The following is an 18,472-nucleotide window of genomic DNA, read 5'->3' on the forward strand; positions in this document are numbered from 1 at the left end:
GTCAGATATCCAGCTGGAAAGTCTCCAGTGAATCCGCCCCAGACCTCACCCCACCCTCTAGGTTCCTCAGCACCAGGCCCAGGAAGCAAGACCCTATGCGCCTAGCTTCAGCAAATGGCGTCTGCACTGCCCAGACCCTGGACACAAGTGTGGACCTCCAACCCTCTCTGAGAGACTGGACCATCCAAACACTTTTTGGGGGGATGCCAAATTGTGGGTCCCTCTAGCTTCTCTCCCAGGACATTAACCTCAGGACCTGAACATCAGGAATCCAGCCCTTCTCCACCCCAGACCCAGAAATCCACTATAGCAAGCGTCTCTGGAAGAATAGTGATTTAATAAATTATGGGATAGAAGAGAAGAGATAGAAGCACTGTACACTGCTTGTACAGTGGGGTGCAGGGAAACCTCAGATACTAGGAGCCTGATTTGGTTTCTGGAATAAAACAAGGGTGGATCCTGCCTGCCCTTGCTCCTGGGGTCACTAGAATTCCAGACTCTAATTTCTTCCTTCCTCAGAATCCATCTTCTTTCTCAAAGACCCTGCAGCCTGAGCCCCCAGCCACCTCTTCCCTCAAAGAACAAGGAAATTCTAGCACCCATCCCTCCTTCCTCAGAGGAAGTCCAGGATACCTGGATACCTGGATAACCAGGATACCTGCTCTCACCTGTCCTTCGTCCTCCACAGAAACAGTTTAGGTTGCCAGGCCTCTTCTCCCCCTACAAGACCCCAGAGTCTGGGACCCCAGCCCTCGGCTGCCCCAGGACTCCAGGAACCTGGGCTGAAGTGGGGATCCAGACTTCAAGTCTAGCTGGTCTGGCATCTCAGCCCTCCTGAGGCTCAGACATTCTCATACAGCGGGTTCTCATATGCAACCCCGTTGTCTGTTGGGACTCGGCCTGACTGCTGGAGAAATCGTAGGATGCAGTGGTGTAGGAAGACATACTGGGCCTGGGGAGGGACACAGGGCAGGGGGGTGAGCCTTGGCCTCCTCCCTCCCAAAGCCACAGGCCTTATGCCCTCAGGAGCCCCATCACCTCAGTCTGCACCATCAGAGGCCGGCTTTCCCTCATCTTCTGCACGTAGCTGAAGGGCCCCACACGTTGATCCCGGTCCAGCTGCCTCAGCAGGACGTCCAGGGCAATGAGGGTACCCGTGCGGCCCACGCCAGCACTAGACAGGAACAAGAAGGGGTCAGGCCACAGGGAGGGGGAATCTTGGCTGACCAGAGCGATCTGTGTTTAAGCACCCAAGATCGGGGTATTATTCAGCAAGATGGCGTTCTGGGGGGATACAGTGTAAGTGGGGGTCATTGAATGGAGTGAAAAGCCACTGCGTGTGATTAGGTCTGGAGTTCCATCTCTCTGCCAGGCCCTGCCTCAAGTGCCTGACATGCCCTTTACACTTTCCCCAGCCATGAGAAGTTGGAGCCGCCAGCATACCCATTTTAGGGATGGGGAAATGGAGGGGGAGTGACATGAGGTCACTTGTCTGTCCTGGGTCACTTGGACAATAAACCACAGAGCTGAATTTTCACACTCAAGAAAAGGAACTCCCAAGCTGATTGTTAAAAAACAAACAAACAAACAAAAAGAAAACAACTCAGTGGCATTTAGGACATTCACAGTGCTGTGGGACTGCCAGATCTAATTAGTTCCCAGACACTTCCATCTCCTCAGAAGGAAACCCTGTGCCCATTAATCAGTCGCTCCCCCTGCTCCCCTGTCCCCAGCCCCTGGTAAGCATTGCGCTGTCTTCGGGCTCTGGAGAGGTTCCCATCCTGGACATCTTCTGCAAGTGGGATCAGACGATGTGGGACCTTTTGTGTCTGGCTTCTCTCACTCAACATCAGGTTTTCAAGATTCCTCCACATCCTCGAACGAATCAGTACTTCATTCCTTTTTACGGTTCAAGTTAACCCCTGTGACCAGTCTGTACCAGTCCCCTCTGTGCTTCGGGGGAGGGAGGGCTGACCCCCTGCTGGGGACACCTCCAGGGGGTGCTCTCCGGGGACAGAGCAGGTGTTGGGACACACTTTGGCACAGAGTTTAAGAGTGCCAGCCCAGGCATCGGTTCGGCCACTTCCAACCGGCCTTGAACCCAAGACTTCAGCTTTCTGATTGGGTTTCCCCAGCTCTGCAGCAGGGAGGAAACCCTTTTGGTCATGAGGTTGCCCTGTGGACCAGGGAGACGGAGGCTGTCCCTGCAGCCAGAGTCCCATTTCAGAGGCTGTCTGCCCCTCTGGAGCGTGCTTCTAGATTCCCCCCAGAACCTCATCTCAGAGGCATCAAGCTCAGTATCAGAAGGGTGACAGGTGAGGTCCTGGACAGCATTGGAGGTGTTCCAAATGCTGCTCAAAACCGCGGGGTGCTCACCCCTCCTGCCCTTCACCCCTCCCTCCCTTGTCCCCACCACTGAGTTCCCCTCCTTGACCTTTCTGCCTGGCTTTCCCGTCCTCTCACCCCAACCTTCTGTCCCGCTACCTCACTGCCCCTTTGCTTCTGCCTCCATGTCCTCCATCCTTGCCTCCTCTCTCCCATCTGCAGAGATGCCCGAGGACCCACTGACCCAGGTTCCTGACTCCCCTCACATGATGGGGTCCTCACCTGCAGTGCACAATGGGGGGGCCTCCCTCCGTGGTCTGGTCCAGCCACTGCCGCAGCACCTTTCGGAAGGCCAGCATGGGGTCTGTGGAGTGGGGGACGCCATGGTCTGGCCAAGTCACGTAATGGAACTGTCGCACAGGCAGCGTTTTCTGCTCTTGCATCTGGGGGGGGGGGGGTCGGGGAGGGAGAGAGTTGGGGGGCATCCCTGGGCACACTGTGGTCCCCTGAGAGAGTGACACAGGGCTCGGCTTCAGGAGGGGCTCGGAGACACAGAGTAGGTGTGGGGGGAGGAATGGACTGTCAGGATGGGGCTGGCCGGGTACCACGGACTCACGTGCCGGAGCGTCAGGTCTCGGACTGTCCAGTCCTCCAGCACCTCCTCACTCTCCAGCGTCACTTGGAGGTGCCCATGTGTGCAGGGCTTGGCGTCAAGAGGCCAGTAATGTTCACACTTCACCTGGGGGCAAACTGGGAGGTCAGAGAACAAGAGGCCCCAGACAACCCGTCCGCTGCCCGTCTACACTGGGGCACTTGCATCCAGTGCCTAGTGAGGAGGTAAGACCCCAGGACAGCCAGGGTCCATTCATCCAGTCAGGGGGACCCCTCCCTTCTCCAGGTCAGTGGGTTATACAGACCAAGGGATGCGCTGGGGCCACTGGAAGAGGTTGCCATCGTGTGGCAGTGGCTCAGTGAGGTCTGGGTCAGGGCAGATGGTGGGATCTGAGTCTGAGGTAGGGGGGTGGGTTGGAGCTCAGGGCTCTCACTTGGCTGGATTCCACACAGTTGGTCAGCATGACGAGGGTCTGGCTCTGCTGTTCCCACACTAGGCGCCAGAAGTCAGCCACCGTCTGGGGTAGGGGGCCCTGGGTTGCGATGAACTCCCGGGGGTTCTCCAGACCCTGGTGGAGGGAAACAGGCTCCAGTCCTTCCCGTCTCGGCCTCACCCAGGCCCAGCGCCCTCTTGGCTTCGGACCGCCACCTTACAGGCATGAAGCTGGCGTTGATGTAGTCAGAGCCTGGCTCCTCCTGGTTGGCTTTCAGGGGCACACGGGACCAGTCATCTGGGGGGAGAGGCCAAGGTTAGTAAAGCGGAGAGGGGCAGGCGGGGGGAGAGACCCAGGGACAGAAGTCCCGCAGATGGCAGACAGGCACTGGGAGCTCTAAGACGGGCCGGGTGCCCACTTTTCAGGGTCAGGAGCTTGGTGTCTCCTAGGGGATAGGTGGTGGGGGACTGGTGTTGACAAAGTCACGAAATCAGCAGAGGCCGAAGACTCACAGGGGAGCACGTTTCTGTAACGGTTCTTGGTGCTGTTTTCGGGAGCCAAGGCCACTGTTTGAGACTGGCTGTGGGTCTCCAGAGGCAATTGCTGGAGGCAGAGGCAGAGGGGAGTGAGCATGCGTTGGACTCTCTCCACCTTCCCCCGCAGGTACCCCCTTCAGCACTGCCCCACTCACCCCCACGCCCTGGAATACTCTAGCACCCACAAAAATAAAGCGTGCATACCCCCATCCCCGCAGAGCACTTGGGAGGATTTGGGGGACCGCGGGGGCTGGAGGGGTAGGAGAGAGAAAGGGGAAAACCCTTTCAGAGGAAAACCAAGGTGCTCCTCTAGGACTGACCCGAGGGCCCGTCACAGTGTAAGATTTCGAGGACGCAAAAACAGAAGCTCTTGTTTGCCTCAGCGAACAAAACAGGTGCCCTGCTTTAGTTTTAGCCCAAAGGGTGTAAGGAGGTCTGAGCTCCAGGGAGAGCACTGGGGCTCAGCTCTGCCCCTTTGCTTCCCACCCACCTGGTACTCCTCCTCAAAGCCAAAATTGCTGTTCTTCTCATTTTTCCTGACATGGTCAGCAAAGTCTTCCGCCAGGATGTCCTCTGAGAAGCTGTGGGAAAGGGGCAGAATTTAAGCTCCTCCAGTCCTGTGCCCTTGGGAAGAGAGAGAAGCCCCCCTCTTTTTTTTCCCCTTGTTGTTGTTATGTCTTTCTTTCTTTAAATTTGATGGCGAGAGGGAACACAGCAGGGGGAGTGGGAGAGGGAGAAGCAGGCTTCCCGCTGAGCAGGGAGCCTGATGCGGGGCTCGATCCCAGGACCCTGGGATCATGACCTGAGCCGAAGGCAGAGGCTTCACCAACTGAGCCACCCAGGCATCCCCTTGTTGTGTGTTTCTTAGCATCCCCAGGACCTGTTCATCTTATAACCGGAAGTTTGCGCCTTCTGGTCCCCCTCACCCAGTTCGCCAGCCCCCCTTCCTCTGCCTCTGGCCATCACCCTCTGGTCTCAGTTTCTATGAACTCAGTTTTGCCTTTGTAAACTTCAAATTTGAATGATGTCATGCAGAATTTCTCTTTCTCTGACTTATCTCACTAAGTGTCATGTCCTTGGGATCTGCTCCCCGTGTCAACAATGTCAGGATTTCCTTCCTTTTTAGGGCCGTATCACACTCCGTTGCAGGTACGCCGCATTTTCCATATGCACTCACCCATCCAGTGGCCGCTCAGGGTCTCCGAACCTTGCAGCGCACGTAAGGCTGCAGGGAACGTGGGGACCCACATACCTCGTCAAGAGAGCAGTCCCATTTCCTGCACACGGATACTCAGAAGGGGACATGCTGGGTCAAAACGGTGTGTTTGCTTTACAGTTCCACTCCCGAGCAGAAAGTGATGTCTTCAAAGGACAAGTGTGCACCCAGGTTCATACCAACATTATTCAAAGAACAAAGGCAGAAGCAGCCCGGAGTCCACTATCCTTTATTCCCCACTCACTCGCTCAACACTGCGTTCGTCAGCAGAACACAGGTGCACAAAACGGGGTCTGTGCACTGGAATATTGTCCTGCCTTGAAAAGGAAGGACATTGTGGGGGTCCCTGGGAGGCTCAGTGGGTTAAGCGTCTGCCCTAGGCTCAGGTCATGATCCTGGGGTCCTGGGATCGAGCCCCGCATCGGGCTCCCTGCTCAGGGGGGAGTCTGCTTCTCCTCCGTCTGCAGTTTTCCATGCTTGTGCTCTCTTGCACGGAACCTAAATAAAATTTACTAAATTTACTAAATAAAATCTTTAAAAAAGAAAGAAAGAAAGGTTATTCCGACTGAGGCTACACCACGATGAGTGTGGAGAACATGATGCTGAGTGAGACAAGCCGGCCACAGAAGGACAAATACTGAAGAGTCACTTCAGTGAGGTCCCTAGAGCTGTCGGGTTCATGGGGACAAAAGGTGGACGGTGCAGCCAGGCGCTGGGACAGGGGAGGGGGAAGGGCATTTCGTGGGCCAGAGTTTCAGTTCTGCAAGACGGAAAGTTCCGTGGATGGACAGGGGTGATGTTTACATGACAGCGTGAACGTCCTTACAGCCACGGAACTGGACACCCAGAGACGGGTATGACGGTAAATGCTATGTTACATGTAACTGACCACAATTAAAGTAATTTTTAATTATAAAAAGGAAAAACGTGCTTCTTCTCCCATTTCGGGCCACTCTGCGTCCCCCGGGTTCCAATTCACTCTAACCTCTCCAGCATCCATCCCTCCTCCTCATCTGCATTTCTGCCTCTTTCTCTTTAGCTAGTAAATGCTAGTAATCTCTCCGTCTATATGAACAAAAAGGCTTTTGACTCATGGAGCTCCAGCTGCAGCCCCCTCCCGCTCCTTTCCCTGCAGGACAGCTTTAGAAATCCTGTCTCGACCCAGTTTGGAGACCCTGGCTGGGGGCCAGTGTGTCCCATGTCTTGAGCTGTGGTTAAACCGACACACACACCGCCTCCTCCACAGGGTCTCACGCTCTGGGGCACTTCGCACCTGCCCTCGGCCCCCAGGGGCAGTCCCTGCGCCCCAGAGCTCAGCGAAGCTATTACCTCCGAGCCTGTCGGCTTGCTGTTGCCCACTCCTTCCCACAGAAACCAGGATCGAGGCTCTTGCCCGCCTTTCCCCCAGCTCCCCTCTTTCCCGGTTGAGCCGGGTGCTTCCTTGTGCAGCCCTGAGGGCTATCCCGTGCCCCCCTCTCCTGGGATCCAGAAGTCTCATAGCCTGTGTTTTCAGTGGTGGTCGTCTCTCCACCCTTTGGCTTTATCGCACCTAAACAGCAACAAAACGTGTTCAGACAGCCGTGCTGGTTGAACTTCCCCAAGGCCTTCTCCAAGGGTCTGCAGCACCGCTCCACGGGGGAAGGACATCTTTTCTCAGAGTCCCCCAATCTCATTTGCCTCCTGTTCTCTAATTCCAAAGGCCACCTCTCAGGCCTTCCTTGGGGGGGGGGGACACTGCTCAGCAGGGTGCAGCCCCGCCCACTGCTCCTCCCTTCCTCCTGGACCCCTCCCTTCCTGCTGCCAACCCCCCCCCAGGCCCTGGCCGCCGCATGTCGCCAAGCCTATCTTCTCACTGCACACTCACCAAACTCTTCAGGACTTGGTCCGCTTCCAAGGCTTCCCTGTTGAGCTCTACACTTCTGATTCCAAAATCCTACCCTAGTTCTTCCTGCCGCTCTCCTGAGCTTCCTATCTGTGCGCTCCCCCCCCCCCCAAACCTGCACCTGACGCCCCGGAGGGTTATCACGAGGACATCCGGACACGGATACAGAAGTTACGACGTGCTGGACATAGAGAGAGGGCCAGGCTTGTGACCCAGGGACTGCCTGGACTCATGACTTGTCACCGATGCTGTGGAGGGAGGTGGGGAGAAATCAGCTTTACCAGGGGCGGGACGCCAGCCAGAACAGCTTCTACGGCGAGGGACGTACTGGACATCACCTTTCCCCACACCTCATGCATCTGCCTCTCACGCCCCTGCCTCAGTTCACACCTCCTTTTTCGTCCAGCCCGTGGGCTGGTCTCCCAGCTCCGCGTCTCCCCTCTGTCAGTCCCTGGGGATCATTCTAACACAGAGAGTTCACTCAGAGCGATGAAGACACTTGCACAAAGTTTCTCCTTGAACTGTCCGTCCAGCCGCCCCATCAGAGGTGTCTCTGCGTGGACGTTGCCCAAGCAGGTCAAACTTGAACGTGTCCACAGCTGAGCTGCTGATACTCTCCCCTGAACCTGCCCCCCAGAGTCACTCCGTCTTAAGTAATGGCGACTCCCATCTTCCTGCGGCTCAGGCTGAATTCGCTGGGCTCACCCTCGAGCCCTCTCTGGCTCCTGCACCACACGCCCATTCTTGAGCCAGACCTGCTGTTCAAACACTCAGACCATATCTCGAATATGACTACTTCTGACCATTTCCTGGTCCAAGACAATCGTCTCTTGTTTGGGTTATTACATACCACTTCCTCCGTCTCTCGACTCTTGCCTTTGCTTATAAATAGGTTAGACTGGGTCACTGAGTCTATTCAAAGTCCTCCAAAAACTCCTATCTCAGAGTAAAATCAAACTCCTCACTTGTATCGGCAAGGCCCTAGCTGATCTGGTCCCACTGGATACCCCTCTGACCTCATGTCCTACCCCACCCTCTTCACCACCCTCCTCAGTCTCAGAGACACCAACATTCTCGAAACACTGCCAGTAGGCCCCTGCCACGGGGCCTTTGCCCTTGCTGGTCCCACTGCCTGGAATGCCCTTTCCCAAGACATGCACATGAGTCTGTGCACAAATGACTTCCTCTTAGCCATCTTCTTAGTCCAGCTTCTCCTCGACACCCATCTACAATCTTATCTAACTTCAACGCCCGATCTAAAATATTCTTCTACTTTTCTATCCCCACCTCTTGTTCTATTGTCTATTGTGAGAGTCACAACCACTAGGATCTTGTTAATTAAGGACTTCTCGTGCTCGAATGCAAGCTCCATGAGGGCAGGAATCTTTGTTTAATTCACTGTGTCCTCAGCCCCTAGAAGAGCGCCTACACGTAAGAGGTGTTCAGCGAGTGTGTTGTTGGATGCATGAGGTCCCAGAGCTGGAACTGGGACCGCTTCCAAAGCCTCTGGCCCGGGGTGTGGGAAGCACGGAAGGCTTGTGATCCTTGGTGCAGAGGGCCCTGTGGGCGAGGGTTCACCGAGCCCACCGTCTCCGGTGACCAGTGAACACCCCTTGATCTGACCTGACAACAATTCTTCCAGATGCTCCCCAGCACCTTCGGCTTACCTGAAGACCAGACCCCTGGGTGCGGGTCCCCTCTGGCTCTTCTCGTGCCTGGAAAAAAGACATTGCAGCAGGAGGCCCAGGGTGTCAGACCAGAATCAGGGACCCTTATACTCCCCCTGGCCCCCCGCCCCTTCCGGTGGTCAGGGAGCCCCATGCAGAATCCTACCTCTTCTTCAGGAAGAAAATCAGCAGACCCACGGGGATGAGAAACAGGGTGATGCCGACAACGGCTCCCACGATGACCCCTGGAGGAGGGGGCGTGGGGACCTGTTAGAGTCGGCCTCGTCTACTGGCACCCTGTCTCTCCAGCCTCCACCCTGGCCTGGACTGTGACCAGTGGGCCTGCAGGGCAGATGCGAGGGCAGCAAGGGAGAGGGAGAAAGCCTCTGGATAGAGCCCCACCTCCCACCCAGCCTTCTCCTGGAGCCTGTCCAAAGACATCATTTGCTGGGGCGGCCTGATTGCCGGAGTGACTCAGCCCCTCCTTGGCCTACACTAATCGTCCTCAGCGAGGGCGCTTTGCCCCCAGAGAGCACATCACCAATGTCTGGAGACACTGAGGCTTGTCACAACTGGAGTGGCGGTGCACTAGCATCCAGCAGGGGGAGGCCGGGGTACTGCTCGAAACCCTATGCACAGGACCAAGAATGCTCCGTCGCCAAAAGCCAATAGTGCCAAGGTCAGGAAGCCCCTGTCCGGCATTGTTGGCATTCTAGGTTCCCCCCAGAATGGAGGCTAGTCTTCTCCAAGGTTCTGTTTGCTAGCAGAAGGGCTCGCCTGCGATGGTGGGGTCAATGTTCTGGGTCCCAGGCTCTCATGGGCACAGATCTCCCGGGAGCTGTCCTTGCACACCTGGTCTTGGCGCAGGCTCCAGCCCGCAGCCTGCCTCCAATCAGCCACAGGGGCCCCAGGCTGTAGCTTCCCAATAGTCTCAGCAACTAGGACCTGTCAACAGGCCTGGTAGGTTCTGACACAGCCTGGTGGGGAGGCCATTCCCCTCATAGACCTGGTCCCCCACAGACTTTGCTTGCTAAGTAAGAGACCCTCCCTAGCAGTAGGGCTCAGAGAAGCCCAGGAGTGACTAGCAGCCACTTATCCTTGCCCCGACCTGCCATCTCTCCCCAGATCACAGACCCAATCTTTTTTTTTTTTTTTTTTTTTGACAGACAGAGATCACAAGTAGACAGAGAGGCAGGCAGAGAGAGAGGAAGGGAAGCAGGCTCCATGCTGAGCAGAGAGCCCAATGCGGGGCTCGATCCCAGGACCCTGAGATCATGACCTGAGCTGAAGGCAGAGGCCTTAACCCACCGAGTCACCCAGGCGCCCCGATCACAGACCCAATCTTACAAGAGGTCCTGATTCACAGGAAGAGACTGAGAGGGCACAGTGAAGCCTAGGGCCACGGTCAAAGGTACACCATCAGAGATTTCCTGAGTAAGAGGCTCAAACTTCCCCAAAACACCCCAGTGATGAGCGGAAAATGGTGTAACCACTTTGGAAAAGATTTTGGCAGTGCTCCAAAGGATGAACACGGAGTTGCCCATCTGATCCCGTGATGGGTCCTCTGGGTATCTACCCAAGAGAAGTAAAGACATGCGTCCGCACAGAATCACATACATGAATGTTCATAGCAGACTTACTCGTAACAGCCAAAACGTGGAAACCACCCAAAGGCTCCATCCCCAGACAAATGGATAAACAAAATGTGGTCTCTCCATGCAGTGTAATATTATTGGGGGAAAAGAAGGGAACAGATCATCGACACATGCTACAACATGGATGGACCTTAGAAACGTTCTTCCAAGTGAGAGAAGCCAGCCACGGAAGACCACATGTTGCTTGACTGTGTTTTTAGGAAATACCTTCAACGGGCAAATCTTCAGAGACAAAAGGTGAATTTGAGATTCCCTAGGCTAGGTTGGTGGGGAAATGGGGGAGTCAGGGGGTGATGGCTTAAGGGGGCGACCTTTCTTGAGTGAGTAAGGAAAATGTTCCACGTGAAGGAAATGGGCTGGCACAGTACCGCGGACGTTCTGGAACCGTGAGCTGTGTAATTTAAGTGCATCGGATGATATGTGAATTATGTCCCAACAAAGCTGTTTGAAACAAGGCAGAAAGCAAAGCAAACAGAAAAACACACAGGACCCCTTAGGTAACCGAGACTGCTTCCAGCAGAGCCTGATGGGGTCCCTGTAGCTCCCATCCCCATGGGGCTCTACTCACCTGTGTTCTCGGTGTGGCAGGTCACAGAGGCAGACGGGGCCCTCATTCCATCCCAGATGGTCGTGACAATGGCTGGGTAGGACTGGGCCGGCCAGAGACCCCACACAGACACACTCTTCCCACAGGACGACGTGTTCTGAGAGTCCTGCTGTCCACCCACCTGCAACTCAAAGGCCTCATAGCCTCCCCGGGGGCAGGACCAGGTCAAGACGACGCCGTGGCCCCCAGAGGTGCTGATGCAGGAGGTGATGGTGACCGGGCTTGGGGCTGGGAGGAGAGGACAGGAGGAGTGAGTAGGAGCCCCACAGGGGGGCTTTCCATCCCCCCTACCCCCACTTCCCACCTTTGGTGCCAATTCTCTGAGAACTAGCCCATCCCTTCCTTCCCAGAACCAAAATCCCTCTTCATGTCTCATCATCTGTCCTCCCCAAAGGGACACACAACAGACCCTTCAAACTACAACTCCCATGAGCCCTGCATGCTCTGTATCACTTCAGCTTATGAAGCCATGACCCCATGACCTGATGGGATTTGGAATCCACTCACCTCCCACTGCCCCCAGGTCTGACTTAGGCCCCCACCAGGTAGAAGGGGGCCCATCTCACCTGTGGATTCAAGGAGGCCCTGTGCAGAACTGGCCACGTTGTTCCTCTCTGCCCACACGCTGAAGTTGTACCGAGTCCCGGGTTCCAGGGCCTGAACCTCGTAGTAGGTGTGATTGGTCCCTCCTGTCTGGTTGGCCTGATGTCCTCGGGGGTCTTGGTCTCCTTGGGGATGTCCCCCAGTGGCCCACTGGACCCAGTACGTGTAGGCCTGAGAGTGGGGGTCTGTGGGAGCCTTCCACCGCAGGGTGATGGAGCTGCTGGTCTGAGCTTCCTTGTGCAGATCCGTGACCCTGTTGGGAGCTGACAAATGGGGACCGAAGCTCAAGGGGCTGTATCGTCAAGGACCTTCCATCCTGAGCCTGCTCACCTCCCCTGATTGCTCAGTCATCAGATGAGTCCACTTTCTAGGAAATGTGAACCACAGAAGAGAGGCCAGGTGGGGACCAAGATCCCCCAGGACCTCTCTGCCCTGAGTCTCCAGCCCTGGGTCCCACCCATCACCTTTCTCAACACTGTCTTCCCAAGGAGCAGCTTGAGGCAGGGTCCTTCCTTACTTCTGGACACTCCTTTCTAGACAGAGCTGTTGATCTCAGTCTTCTTAGCCCAAATGGCCGAAGACTAAAAGTTGCAGGTTCCGTCCACCCGCAGTGAACCTAGTTCCTGGCATAATCCTGGTTCCCGTCTCACACTTGGGGCCCGCCATGCATAGGCTGAGAGGCGGGTCCCTTTGGGTTCAGCCAATACAGTGGGATGAGGTGTGCGCTTCTCCTCTTCTGGCTTTGTTGGTTCCCGAGGGGTGGTGCTGGGTGGTCAGGGGCTCTCTTCCTCCCCAAAGACAGCCTAGTAATCAGAAATCCCTGGTGCTGAGGACAGACTCCTCCTAGAAGCAGACCTACAAGCTCGAGGTCCAGTGACGCTAGGTGGGGTCACCGAAGTCTCCCCAGTCCTCTCCTTCCCCCATCTCCACAGTACTAGGTCTATCTAGAACCAGCCTGAGTCTCACCAGTGGCTTCCGTGAGTGTCCTGTTGTCACTGCTGACCCCATTCCTCTCCGCCTGGACAGTGAAGGTGTACAAGCTCCCAGCTTCCAGCTGCTCCACTGTGATCCTGGTATCCGAGGTGTTAGAGACCCTGGTATCCTGAGTATTAATGACCATAATGCCGTCCATGACCCACGAGACCCTGTAGGTGTAGGAAGGACGATCTGGGCCCACGGGAGCTGTCCAGCTCAAGGTGATGGAGCTGTTGGTCCGGCTCTGCATCCTGAGACTTGTCACTACATTGGGAACTGGCAGAAGGAGCAGAGAGTCAGAGTTCCCAATCCCTGGTCCACAAGAGCCAGAACACAGCCTCCCTGTGCAGCCAGACTTGTCAAGGAGCACTTCCTAGACGTGGGACCTAGGGAGGGCTGGACACCTGCAGCCCTAAGCTCAGCGGCAACCTCTGGAAAGGCCTGTCCCCAGGAATGGCCACAACTCTCCTGCCAACTCAGGGTTTGGGTCTGGCTCAGTGAGGTCACAGAGACGATGGCTGGACCCCAGAACCCAGAGGAGATGCCCTCTTGGCCAGTTCTTAACCTCTCCTCAAAACAGAGAGTGGGCGCTGATGCGTGTCCTCTGCGGAGCTGCTGAGGCTCTATCCGGAGCAAGGCACTGCATTCCTTTCTGCCCACGCAGAGATTTTATACAAGGCCTCAGTTTGGGGTCCCTCCACTGTGAAACTGAAGTCGGCTGAGTGTCGGGTCACAGTTCTGTCTCCCTCTCCAGTCCATGGGACCCGGTACGCATCGTCCTGAAGGCCAGGGCCAGAGGCACCTCCCAGCTCAGGGTGAGGGAGCTGATGGTCTGAGCCCCACCTTCAAGGGGAAGGGAACCACCTTCAAGACTGTGACATATCTGGGGACCAGGAGAAGACCCAGGGGGCTGGAGTGTCCACATTCCACACCCCTAATCCCCCCAGGGCTGGGGCCACATGCCTGTGCTCCCTACACAGCCTTGGCTGCTAAGTCTTATGGTCTATATAAGGGGTCCTAGACCCTGACTGGTCCCAACTCAGAACCTGGGATGTTCTTTCTTCATCTCCTGCTCCACAAGACCAAGGAGATGTGGGCTAGGGTCTGCTCCACTGTCCTGTCAGCTCTCCAAACAGACCTGTCCCCCCACCAAGAACAGGAGCGGCGGCTGCCTCTCACCCGTGCTGCCGTTGCAAGTCTCACTGGAGCTGGAGTTTCCATTTAGCTCCACCCACACAGCAAACTTGTACAAGGACCCGGGCTGCAGTCCGTCCACAAGGACGCTGGTGTTGGTCGTGCTTTTGTTCCCAACTGCGCCGGTACCCTCCCACTGGATCCCGTACAGGTAGGGCTGAGAGACCGTGCCATCTGGCTTCGTCCAGCCCAGGGTGATGGAGCTGTTGGTCTGGTCCTTCACGCTCAGGTTTCTGACGGGCTTGGGGTCTGAGATTCGGGAAGAAGAGCCCAGTGTGAGCCGGGAGCGGGTCCGTACTGTCCCTTCCACTAGCCCCAGCTCTTGCCCCGAGTCCAGGAAGGACCACGTCCTTCAACACCCGTCACAGATCACCCTGCCCTCCCTGAGACCACCCCCCACCAGAGCTCAGGGGGATTCAGTGCACCTTCCCCTCCATGTAAGGGATACACTCAGCAGGGGTCACTCACCAGTAGCCCAGGACCCTGTCCAGCTGCACAGGCCCTGGGGAGAACCCAGAGGGAAGAATCAGATTCAGAGCCTCATCTCCCTGACCCAGGGGAGACTGTGGTGCTGGGAGGGCCCAGTCAGTGACCCTCCCATACTCTGTCCCCAACCTGAGCATCTCTGTGCTTGAGGGAGAGGGGGTACACAGGGAGTTGTCTCTACCCCCAGACTCGGCTCTAACAAGGGTCACCCCAATGGCCCTCTGTCTTTTCTGGGTGCGTATGTGTTGGGGTCAGAAAGAGGAGTGTGGCAGGGGCGGGGCTCAGGGAAGCCAGGAGCTGGGGTCAGCTCTACCCATAAGGTCAGACAGACATATACCCAATGGTTACACTTCCTGAAAAATACCACCTTCGAAGACTCCAGGCAGGAGAGCAATCAACAGGGTGGGAAATGGAGAAGATACAGAGGCTGGGAGCCAGGAGCCCGACACCTGGTCCGAGGGAGAAGGGAGCTGGGGGCCTAGACTCAGAGTCTGAGGGAGGAGGGGCTGGAGGCCTGGACTCCTGGGTCTGAGGGAGGAGGAGGCTGGAGGCCTGGACTCCTGGGTCTGAGGGAGGAGGGGCTGGGGGTCTGGACTCCTGGGTCTGAGGGAGGAGGGGCTGGGGGTCTGGACTCCTGGGTCTGAGGGAGGAGGGGGATGGGGGCTTTGGACTCCTGGGTCTGAGGGAGGAGGGCACTGGTGGCTGGGACTCCTGGGTTTTTGTGAGCAAACCTGAGTCTTGGCAGAAAGCAGAGTTCCTTCTCACAGTGGATGATCTGTCGTGAGAGCCCAGGTGTGTCTGAAAACCCACAGACCTGCTTCCTTCTCTAGGAGACCTTCAGCCCCTACTCCCTCAGGACCTAGCCCCCCGGCCCTGCCCACCAGCACTCACCAGCAGCACCAGGCTCCCCCAGGCCTCAAGGCCCCCTCTGATCCTCTTCATGTCTCCTGTCACTGGTCACTGCCGATGGACTCAGATGCCCTGGCCCCGACCTTTCACCTGCTGGACTTTAAACGCAAGAATTTCCCCTTTCTGAGCTGCCCGATGAGGCCACAGACCAGGGCGGGAAGGGAGGAGGAGGAAGTGGAGGCTCCCAGCCCCACCCCCAGGCCTCAGCTCTGGTCCTGGCGCCTGGACGCCTGTGCTCCCCCTGGCCATGGGGTCTCCCCTCCAGCTCCTGCCTTGCCTTACACTTTCCCACGAAAATGGCCTGGATATGGGGCTGTTCCCCACTGCTGTGTGAATGCACAGCACAGGTCCTGGGCGGCCAGAGCTGAAGGCAGCCCCAGGAGAGAAACACCCCCCACTCTGTGTCTCAAGGGGGGCAGGCTGAGTCTAAACCCATGGGCTGCTGTGGGCTCTGCCCATGGACCAAGGCCCCGTCACCTCTCCCGACCTCCACACACCCAGCAGCCCTCCCTAAATGAGCCAAGTTCACTCCCGCCTGCCCCCCCCCCGCCTTTGCATATATGGGCTCCCGGCCAGGCACACGTTTCTACCTTCCTCCCCAAGGAAGGACCTCATTCCCACTCCTCCCCTGGGACGCGGTCCGACAGGGACCACACTGCGGTGGACGCCTTTTTAGCCCCGGCAAGACTCTGGGCTATATCTGTCACACACACCAGACGGTCACTGTTTGCTTATGCACCTTGCCCGTTCTACCCGTGACCTTGAACGTGTGGCTTCAACGCACAGTGACTCAGATTCACCAGCAAAAAAGAAAAAGGCTACAACCCCTTATAAACACGCTGTGAATAATAGATGGGTTTGTAAATACAAAATCTTAGAATGAGGACTTTTAAAACCCTTGAATCATTGCCCCGTCCCTCAGACCTCCATTGTCTGGACGGGCTTCTTGGGGTATTTTGGGGACTTACTTGTATGCACCCGTGGCTTCCTTCGCTTCACGAGCAGTATAAAAGCAAGAATACGAGTCTTGGGGTCACATGCCCACCTCTGCCTTCCTCCCAGTAACTGCCCGTGGGACCTTCCACTCATCCAAACCCTCTGTGTCTCTGTCTTCATGGTTTTCAAATGGAATCGGAGATGCCGCCTACAGATGGAGAGCGGCTGACTGCTTCTGGCCTGTTCTGGGGTCACAGGCATCGCCGGATCCCCTATATAGTAAGAGCCCGCCCTTTCTCCATCCCCGTGACAAATACGACCCACCTCAAGGAGCCAACGTGAGTTATAGTGCGGGGACGCATACGCGTGGGCGACCCACGGCTGAGTCCCAAATCGCCCCAACCGGAGGGCTGTCAACAACCACGAACACATCCTCTCTCCCAAGTTCTGTGTGCGAGGATCCAGCGGCGACCCGGCCGGGCAGTTCTGGCTCAGGAGGAGGATACCAGGATGTCGGCGGGGGCTGCAGGGCCCGAAGGCTTCCGACCGCGGCAGGGGGACTGCCTTCCAGGAGGGTTCGCAGGCACGGCTGCCGGTGGGAGGCCTGGGGGCTTCACCTCATGCATCCTGCGCAGGGCATTGGGCGCCCACCCAGCACGTGCCCAGCTGTCCCCGCAGTGAATGGTCCGCGAGAGAACAAGACGGAAGGCACACACCATCGCGTCTGGGACAGCCTGCTCGTTCAGCCACCAGCCTCTCTCATATGGGAGGGACAGCACAGGAGCCTGAGAGTCGGGACTCGTGGACCACAGGAGTCATCTCGGACGCAGGCGACAGCCCCGCTGTGTCCACACCGTGGCCAGGTTGTAGGCGAGGCCGTATCGACCACTTTCTGTCCCACGCGTGACAAAGTGAGAAGCAGGGACGGGCAGCTAATAACACTCTGTCGCTCGCTCTGAGAGCCTCCGGGCTTCGCCACCATCCCCACCCAGAGGAGGGAGAGGGACTCGATGTTGAGTCCCTGGCCTCTCATTGGCCCGTTTCTTCTGTGAGGAGACTGATGGCAAAGGGTACCCAGTGCATTTGCACCTTCCCCATTTCCAGTGACCATGGCCTTGGCAGTGGGGTTCAGCTAGCTCTTCATTCCAGGCTCCCATCCCCGTGGGGCTCTGCTCACCTGTGTTCGTGGTGGCAGGTCACAGAGGCAGACGGGGCCCTCATTCCATCCCAAGTGGCCATGACCCTCACGGCCATACCACCCTGAACGCACCTGATCTCGTCTGATCTCAGAAACTAAGCAGGGTCAGGCCTGGTCAGTCCTTGCTTGGATGGGACACCAGATGGTCGTGACAATGGTTGGGTAGGACTGGGCCAGCCAGAGACCCCACACAGACACCCTCTTCCCACAGGACGACCTGTTCTGAGAGTCCTGCTGTCCACCCACCTGCAACTCAAAGGCCTCATAGCCTCCCCGGGGGCAGGACCAGGTCAAGATGACCCCGTGGCCCCCAGAGGTGCTGATGCAGGCAGGAGGTGATGGTGACCGGGCTTGGGCTGGGAGGAGAGGACAGGAGGAGTGAGTAGGAGCCCCACAGGGGGGCTTTCCATCCCCCCTACCCCCACTTCCCACCTTTGGTGCCAATTCTCTGAGAACTAGCCCATCCCTTCCTTCCCAGAACCAAAATCCCTCTTCATGTCTCATCATCTGTCCTCCCCAAAGGGACACACAACAGACCCTTCAAACTACAACTCCCATGAGCCCTGCATGCTCTGTATCACTTCAGCTTATGAAGCCATGACCCCATGACCTGATGGGATTTGGAATCCACTCACCTCCCACTGCCCCCAGGTCTGACTTAGGCCCCCACCAGGTAGAAGGGGGCCCATCTCACCTGTGGATTCAAGGAGGCCCTGTGCAGAACTGGCCACGTTGTTCCTCTCTGCCCACACGCTGAAGTTGTACCGAGTCCCGGGTTCCAGGGTCTGAACCTCGTAGTAGGTGTGATTGGTCTCTCCTGTCTGGTTGGCCTGATGTCCTCGGGGGTCTTGGTCTCCTTGGGGATGTCCCCCAGTGGCCCACTGGACTCAGTACGTGTAGGCCTGAGAGTGGGGGTGTGTGGGGGCCTTCCTCCCCACAGTGATGGAGCTGCTTGTCTGAGCTTCCTTGTGCAGATCCGTGACCCTGTTGGGAGCTGCCAAGTGAGGAAGGGTTGTTGGAAACACTCACACCCGCTCTGCCTCAGAGCACCTGTAGGCATATACACTTAGTGAGGGGTCCAGTGTCTAAGCCTCCCTGGTCCCCCTCCTCCAATGTCCGCGATGTTGGGTCTCCCTCCTGTCACATTCTCCCAGCCCACTAGACCCTATACCCAGGGACGGGGGATGAGGCCAAAACAGAGCTGGCGGCCAACTCTGGACATCAGAACCTTGGACTC

At 57.0% G+C, this 18,472-nt stretch overlaps 1 protein-coding gene across 2 annotated transcripts; it reads right to left on the reverse strand.

Annotated features, from left to right (window-relative positions):
* Positions 1 to 205: 205 nt before the first annotated feature.
* PTPRH (protein tyrosine phosphatase receptor type H) lies at positions 206 to 15,771 on the reverse strand. Of its 2 annotated transcripts, XM_045987078.1 has the most exons (17): positions 15,692 to 15,771; positions 15,084 to 15,199; positions 14,175 to 14,208; positions 13,692 to 13,955; positions 12,504 to 12,788; positions 11,501 to 11,800; positions 10,896 to 11,162; positions 8,839 to 8,917; positions 8,673 to 8,720; positions 4,398 to 4,488; positions 3,884 to 3,974; positions 3,592 to 3,668; positions 3,372 to 3,506; positions 2,942 to 3,064; positions 2,608 to 2,768; positions 1,039 to 1,174; positions 206 to 952 (listed from the first exon to the last, which is right to left on the reverse strand). In XM_045987078.1, the coding sequence occupies exons 2-17, from the start codon at positions 15,132 to 15,134 to the stop codon at positions 842 to 844; spliced, it is 2,253 nt and encodes a 750-aa protein (XP_045843034.1). In that variant the 5' UTR covers positions 15,135 to 15,199; positions 15,692 to 15,771; the 3' UTR covers positions 206 to 841. The 2 variants fall into 2 exon arrangements, with proteins under 2 accessions (XP_045843034.1, XP_045843033.1); XM_045987077.1 differs by lacking the exon at positions 15,692 to 15,771 and having other exon boundaries at positions 15,084 to 15,214.
* Positions 15,772 to 18,472: the final 2,701 nt, after the last annotated feature.

This window comes from Meles meles, chromosome 19 (genome assembly GCF_922984935.1).
Source record: "Meles meles chromosome 19, mMelMel3.1 paternal haplotype, whole genome shotgun sequence".
NCBI lineage: Eukaryota > Metazoa > Chordata > Mammalia > Carnivora > Mustelidae > Meles > Meles meles.